This window comes from Nelusetta ayraudi, unplaced genomic scaffold (assembly GCF_046127955.1).
Source record: "Nelusetta ayraudi isolate G7.1 ecotype Tasmania unplaced genomic scaffold, CSIRO-AGI_Nayr_v1 ptg000011l, whole genome shotgun sequence".
In the NCBI taxonomy this organism is placed as follows: Eukaryota; Metazoa; Chordata; class Actinopteri; order Tetraodontiformes; family Monacanthidae; genus Nelusetta; species Nelusetta ayraudi.
In genome coordinates, this window is record NW_027466061.1 from 8,395,352 (window position 1) to 8,402,629 (window position 7,278).

Consider the following 7,278-nt stretch of genomic DNA (forward strand, 5'->3'; position numbering starts at 1 on the left):
TAGGGCAAAGGCAGGGTGACACTCTGGACAAGTCGCCTGTTCATTGCAGGGCCACATAGAGAAACAAATAAAGACATACAACCATTCGCACTCACACATACATCTATGGTCAATTTAGAGTTCCTAATTCCCCTCACGTGCATGTTTTTGGACTGTGGGAGGAAGCCAGAGAACCTAAAATGATCATGTAACGTAATAATTGTAAAGCACATACAGTACACATAAATACCAAATTATTAAAACTATTTTCAATTTAATTAAACACAATGATGCAATTCAACATTGTTTGTAATATTTGAGGCAATTTTGATACATCGGCTTGGAGAACTGTGACTTATCCTTGAGCTATTGAAGAGATCGGAGTGATGAACTTATTATTTCATTTTTTTTATTGGTGTTTTATTTATCAACATCCCAGCTTATGAGCTTTTTGTGCTCAAATGTGCTTTCACCGTTTCTGTATTTATGAACTGTGCAGGAGGCTCCCCACTGCTACACATTAAATTGCTCCGCTAAGGACTAACAGCATCCTTCAAGTGATATCACATATTAGCCAAATTGGTGTGTATCCTTTAAAACATGTTCTTCTAAAACTATGATTTATTTTTATTCTTAAAAAAATAAAAGTCTAAGCTGAATGATACATTTAAAATGCCATGGAGGCATTTTACTATTTTAACTAGTGGATTATGGCAAGTTTCTAATTCTATGAAGTGGGAGAAAGAGTAAAAAGATAGCAAAAAGGAGATAATGATTCTGTCCGTTTCTGTGAACAAAACACATAAATAATAATTTAATGGCAAAACAGAACTTTCGTGAAATCTGTCATGAAAACATACATACATACATACATACATACATACATACATGCATGCATACATACATACAGTAGAACAGTGGAATGGTCAGACTGAGGTAGGAATTTAAAAATCCTAATCTTAAATGTTTTTAGAAAGACCCACAGTATATGTATGGAATTTATTTAAAACACAACATTATATCTAATTCTATGAAATTACAGACACAAAATAAAACTGAGCACCTTAAGTTCAGCCATCAATGGAGAGAAAGGTTTTGCGCTATAAATATTTAAACATTACAGTAAGTTGGTAAAAGTTATCAGGAGAATTACACACAGCACCCCACACTGATAAAAGCACCATTTCGTTGGTAGATGAAATCCAAGTGTTAACCCAAAGAAGGAAGTTCAGTTTTTTGAAGCTTTCGTAGTGTGAACGGTGGGGAAGATGTTCAGTCCGACCACTCGTTATCTTCCAGCTCAGAGTCGTCTTCAGAGTCGCTGTACTCCACTGCGATACGTCGGGACAGGATGGTGGCCACGTCGTTCCCCACTGGCTCCCGCTTGCTCTGCTGCTCCTGCTGCTCTTGGACTTTCTTTAGCTGGATGCCTATGGAGGCGGTGGCACGTGTGAGAAGGACAAACAACGAGTTGAACCGCTGAAAACTAACTGGCCTATTTCTAACTGCGTCGCTCGCAGCGGCTCACCTATGCGGATGGCGGACAGCAGGTCGCTCCGGGCGTCTCTCACGGGCTTCGTCTCGGCCACGCCTCCTTCGCCGTGACCCGCTAGGGCCATGGCCGGCGGGGGCAGTGGTGGCGGTGGGGGGCCTGGAGGAGGAGGGAGCGTGCGTGGACCAGGAGGGGGCACAGGTGGCAGCGGGTAGCCCGGGCCCACGTGCAAATCCCCATTGTGCGGTGCCTGTGGCAGTGCCCCCAGACGAAAACCAAAGGCCGTCTGGGTGGATGGGATGGGCGGGCCGGGGACGGGCGGCGGGGAGGCGGCGCTGCTTGACAACGGGAGAAAGAGGATTACGTTTGGGCGGCATTACATTTTACTCTCATCAGATTATGCAAGTGACAAACAAACATACTTGTAATCCGCAGGTGGACGTATTGAGCCGTTGGGTCGGTGTGTGGTGGGAGGCTCTGCCACCGCCGCGTAGGACACCCTCTTGTAGTTGACATCAATGCTGTGGTATTCATGCTCCACAGGTGGTGAAGGGTGTGCGTTCCCGGGCACGTAATCACGAGACTTGGCATAATTGCAAGCAGCGTGGGCAGGCGCTGGAGGGATGGGGTAGTCGGGGAGGTCAGGCCTGGGTAAACAATGCGAAGACGGGGAGCTTGTCATTCAGACGCTTTCACTCTCCCAGATGGTGGATTTTGTTTGTTACAAAATCAACACTGCGGGCTTTAGAGTCACATGGTCGTTTTCATGACAATGGGATGCGCCTCCCTGAGCGACGCTCTGTCTATAATCTCCACTAATAATTTCCAGGAACCTAGATTTTGCCTTCGTGATAATGTTTCTACAGAAATGTTTTGTTATATAATATATCCAAACGCAAGATAATGTTTGAGATTTAACTTTTTTTTTAAAAAAAAGCACAGCAATCATTCCAGTTTGAGCTCTTTTTGAGAACCAAAAAATAAATTAATAAATAAATAAAATTAAATGAAAACCTTCTAGTATCTAACTGGTAGCTAATAAAAAAGGTTGAGTTTAAATGTTAATTTCATTTTAAAAACCACACTTTTCTTCTCTCAATCAGAAAAGGAGCCCTGACCTGCCATCCGGGGAGAGTGAGCCCTCAGACGACGCTCCTCGCCGCAGGGTTTGTGGATGACGGTGGTCCGGGCGAAGCTCTTTATCAAAAGCCATCATATTCCACTCCTGCCTGCGATTTCGAGCCTTTCTCACCTTCTTCACCTCTCGCTGAAGAGTGCTGCTTTCCATGCAGCGCTTCTGCTCCTGAAAGAGTCGGATGATGCGACAGGGATAGAGAGAAAAAAATAACCTTGAAAAAATATCCCGCAAAACACATAAATGGACAATAAGGAGGGCAGAGTGCACGCCCACCCGCTGCCTGCGCCTCTCTCTCCTCTTGTCCTCCGTGTCCTGAAGCATTTTCTCCTTCCACAGGTCGAAAAAGTACGACGGGTCTGAATAGAATTTCATTGCGTCTGTGGAATCCTCCCTGTGAGAGACAAACAATGCAGATGAAATGGCCGTCCGATGAAAAAACACAATATGTTTGGCTGTTGCAGTGTTTACCTGTAGGCGGTGAGGGCGCTCAGAGGAGGCGGCCTGTCACTGCTGCTGTGCATCTCCGCCACTGAGTCTGGAGTGCTGTCTTTGGACAGCACCTTCTGGTCCTGGATGGTGGAGCTTTTAAACGCCTTCCTCAAGTTTATGTCCTGTAGTGAGACTGTAAACCAGAGATGTCGAGAGTTTGCTGTCACCACAAAGTCAGCAGGAATTAACCAGTGGATGAAAAACGAGACAGATGGCATTGCCTGAACTGACCCTCCTCCACGCTGGAGTCCAGTTGGGTGACCTTGATGGCCAGGCGGTCGATTCGGTCCTGAAGCGAATTGGCGCGCCCGTAAAAGGTGTTGGCCTCGTTGAAGAGCTCCCCAAATACATTTTCTGCGTGTTTGCCTGCACCGCAGAGAAAGACACGAAGCCTTTCAGGTAAATACACAATCACACTTATCTCTATCCTGTCAATCAACTCCTTGGAGATGAGAAAGGCCTGTCCTTTACCTCTTTCCCAGCTTCCACTGACTGAAGTGGAAGCTGCAGCAAATCCACAGTTCAGCCTGATCGTGATTGTGATGTCACAATAGGGACTGTTACCAACCAGACTGGTAGCTCTATGGGTTGTGACAACATCCCAGCCAGTTGTTTGTTCTGCCCTGTGAGATTGCCTTGTGGGTGCCCTGTTTTTTTCCTTCCCACAAAACAAACAAACTAAAAAAATAGCCCAAGTGTCTCAACTGTATTTGCAAGAGGAAATTAAAAACTATTATCTCAAAATGGGGAGAGTATGGGACTAGAAAAGGCAGGTTTGGTTTGTTTTTCTTCATACCCAACAAATGTTGTCTTAGAGTTACCGGCTTATCACGTTTTACTCATTCAACAGTGCAGACTCGAAATGTCGAGCAGTTACGATTCACCAACTGTGCCGTCTATCATTAGACTGTCTCTATTTACGTCTCCACCCACTTCCTCCGACTTATCCGCCTGGGACACAAAGCCTTACGGTAAGCTCTAAGCTCCGTAACCTTACTAAATACACACACACACACACACACACACACACACACACACACACACACACACACACACACACACAGACAAACACATAGACACAGACAAACACATAGACACAGACACACACTAATCATGATATCCGTCAGCCAGATGTCATAAAGTAAAAATAGTGAACACAAAATTGTGTTTATCTTGTTACTTCCCCCAAAAGCTTTTTGAACTTAACGTATGCAGAAAAGGTAACATTAAGTTTGACGTGAATTGCTTGCACTTTCTTGTGATATTCATGTTGTTTTCATTCCCTTCAAACACAATCAAGTCACAGCATGATATAGGTCATTGTTTTCTGATAATCACCTTGCAAGGATTAATGTGAGCACTCCCAATGTACAGTCGACAATTATGAGAATGTGAGAATGTTACAGTTAATTCGTCGGAGGGCCTACAACACTACTACACTAAAGAAGCTGGAAACACAATATTTGTTAAATATATGGAAACAACATTTAAGATTAGATTAAGTAATTATTACCACAACCCTGAGTGCAGAAAGAAGTGGGTTTTGAAAATGGATGGATGGATAAATAAATATTGTTGGATAAAAGTGTGGTTGGTTTCTTTACAGCTGTCACCTAAAACTCTCTAACACAGGAACTACTTGAAAAGAAACGTGAGTGTGACTTTACTCAGACTGCTGAGTTGACGGATGATGGCTGACAGCGTGTTGTTGGTAACACATTCCAGCTCGTTGCCAATCCCATCGGGCACTGCGCTGTGGCACAAGTGCCGAGGCTCAATGCTCCTCTTGACCAATGGCATGGCTCCCTCTTACATTGTGGACACTGCACCTGCTGGAGGGATGCAATGACACATCAGTGGAGAAGAGAACTGCAACATCCCAAGTCAACGTGGATGAACAATGAATTAAGCACAGAATGCAGCTAAGTGCAGAGTACAGCCCAGCTCATAATTTCATGTCAGGAAGAGTCAACTGGTTGACCATTTGTTTGACTTTGGCGAATTTAACTTAAATTAATTTAAAGATGGTTTACACCAGCATTTCTATTTAACCAGTTAAATGATGTACGCAAAAATACAGAAGTTATAAATGAAATAAATAATTAATTTCACGCTCTAGTCACTAGAGCGTGAAATGAATTATTTATTTCATAAAGAGAACTAGAGTCTAGTGAGTTATAAGCAGCAATTAGGATATAATAAAACAGCATAGTTTTTATGTTAGGAAAGAAACAGGAGACAGCATCGAGAGCGTCTGCACGAGCCTTAGTGTGGAGTAATGACACTTACAGTAAGGCCCTATTTTAATAACTATATTGATATTCCAAGAAAATCTCGATTCAGTTTGATAACATTTGGTAAACACGAACTCTGATTATATATGTATGTGTATGTGTATATATGTATGTATATATGTATATAGGTATGTATGTATGTATATATATATGGGCCAGCGCGCCTCTCGTGATATACATACATACATATATATACTGTATATATAAAAGCATTTACATCTGGTGTCAGGAGAGGCGCGCTGGCCTCAAATTTCCCACAATTCCTCAAAGCAGCTGGCACGCTGCTAACTGTATGCTAGCCTTCGTCGCCCGGCTCTATGTGATTGAAGTTGCCGTCATTCCTCTTGACAAAAGTTTAAAACTACCAAACAGCAGGTAATTACAAATACATTAACACGAAACATTAACAGTCTATACATTTTCTACGCTGGCAGTACCCTGAAAGCAACAACAACAACAACAACAACAACAACAACAACAACAACAACAATAACAACAACATATATATCACTCTTACCGTCTGCTTGTCAAGCTGTCAAACGTTCCCTCCTCGTTTCCCCCTCACAACACGGATCACTTAGAGTTTTAATTGTTGTGCCTCCGTGGTCCAAACAAACCAATCTCGTTGCTGGCCAGCGGCCGTCGTGTGTGGGACGGTGACAGCGGTCATCTCGGCAGGGCTCTCTCAAAACAAATCTCTCTCGTTCAAATCGCAGCTTGAGCCATGAAGGGATTTAGTTGGCAGATTTAGCCACTCCATCCAATCACAGCGGTCACTGGCAGCACTCCGACGTTCATGTTTCAACGTCAGTAGCTTTTAGTCCTGATTTTTTTTTTTTTTTTGGACCAAAAGTCATCAGCGAGATGCCTTCTATGAATATGATATTGATACAGTTATTTACTTTCAATCTAAATGATTAAATCACAATTATTGTCACTGCTAAGTGATTCATACAATGAAATTGGAAGTGCCACAACTGAGGGTTTATTAGGGATTACACTGGATAAAAGACGTACACAAGATTAAATAGAATACCAAGAACAAAACACGTTTAATGAATAAGGTTGTGCACATCCTTTATTGAGTGTTTTGAGTTGTATTGTGTATAATAATACACAATACAACTCAAGTCATGGATTTGATCTTATTGCCAAGGTTATCACCAAATACTTTTAGCTTGAGGTTGTGTAACAGTTTTGCTTCACTGATCTGCACAGCTATGGCGGAGCAGCATTGACAAGCTGCAAGTCAAATATTGTTATTATACTCCATGCAGATGATTTTATACTCTGGGCATTTCATCTGAAAAACCTTTTGTTGGAGGCTGTTCTGTTGTTTCTTACACTTTTAAGTTTTTTTTCTCAAACTATCTATAAATGGCGTTACATAGTAACATTTTAGTGGGAGTGACCTGGATTAATACAGAAATATGATACACTGCATTTGATCTGAAAGCCAACACACACACATGCATGCACGCATGGATTTGCACACACACACACACATGGACACGGACACACACAAACACACTGCTCTTTTCTCACAGATGGCATCATCTGGATGGACTAGTGTAACCCAGATATCAGAGCTTAAATCTTTTTAAGTAGCACACCATGATTTTATAACTCATAGTTGCTACATTCACGTCTGTAATCTGTTTTGGTGTTGTTGATCTGACATCTGCAAATTATCTCTTAATTTATGTTTGAATCGAGTTGACGTGTGAAAAATACAATCCAACAAGGAAGATAGTAACGTTGTTTTTATGAAGCAGAAATGTTTAAAAAAAAGCATAGAGAAAAAAGGTAGATTGCCACTGAAGAGGGATAAACAGAAAGAGTACATTTATTCATCCTGTGCACAAAACATTTCCATGAAGGCTCTT

The 7,278-nt window shown here is 42.2% G+C and overlaps 1 protein-coding gene across 2 annotated transcripts; it reads right to left on the reverse strand.

Annotated features, from left to right (window-relative positions):
* Window positions 1-730: 730 nt before the first annotated feature.
* On the reverse strand, window positions 731-6,130 carry LOC142884698 (actin-binding protein WASF3-like). 2 transcript variants are annotated; one of them, XM_076020531.1, is made up of 9 exons: window positions 5,910-6,130; window positions 4,766-4,930; window positions 3,330-3,464; window positions 3,078-3,231; window positions 2,883-3,000; window positions 2,590-2,774; window positions 1,894-2,118; window positions 1,508-1,806; window positions 731-1,409 (listed from the first exon to the last, which is right to left on the reverse strand). In XM_076020531.1, the coding sequence occupies exons 2-9, from the start codon at window positions 4,896-4,898 to the stop codon at window positions 1,252-1,254; spliced, it is 1,407 nt and encodes a 468-aa protein (XP_075876646.1). In that variant the 5' UTR covers window positions 4,899-4,930; window positions 5,910-6,130; the 3' UTR covers window positions 731-1,251. The 2 variants fall into 2 exon arrangements, with proteins under 2 accessions (XP_075876646.1, XP_075876645.1); XM_076020530.1 differs by having other exon boundaries at window positions 1,508-1,809.
* Between the last annotated feature and the right edge of the window lie 1,148 nt (window positions 6,131-7,278).

What these genes read in the sequence shown, in the direction of transcription:
- LOC142884698 (XM_076020530.1), bottom strand. Translation starts at nt 4,898, where the DNA reads ATGCCATTGGTCAAGAGGAGCATTGAGCCTCGGCACTTGTGCCACAGC. An exon ending in GAGAGAGGCGCAGGCAGCGG is followed by an intron (nt 2,775 to 2,882) that starts GTGGGCGTGCAC and finishes CGACTCTTTCAG; the next exon opens with GAGCAGAAGCGCTGCATGGA. An exon ending in GCTGTCCGCCATCCGCATAG is followed by an intron (nt 1,410 to 1,507) that starts GTGAGCCGCTGC and finishes CCGCCTCCATAG; the next exon opens with GCATCCAGCTAAAGAAAGTC.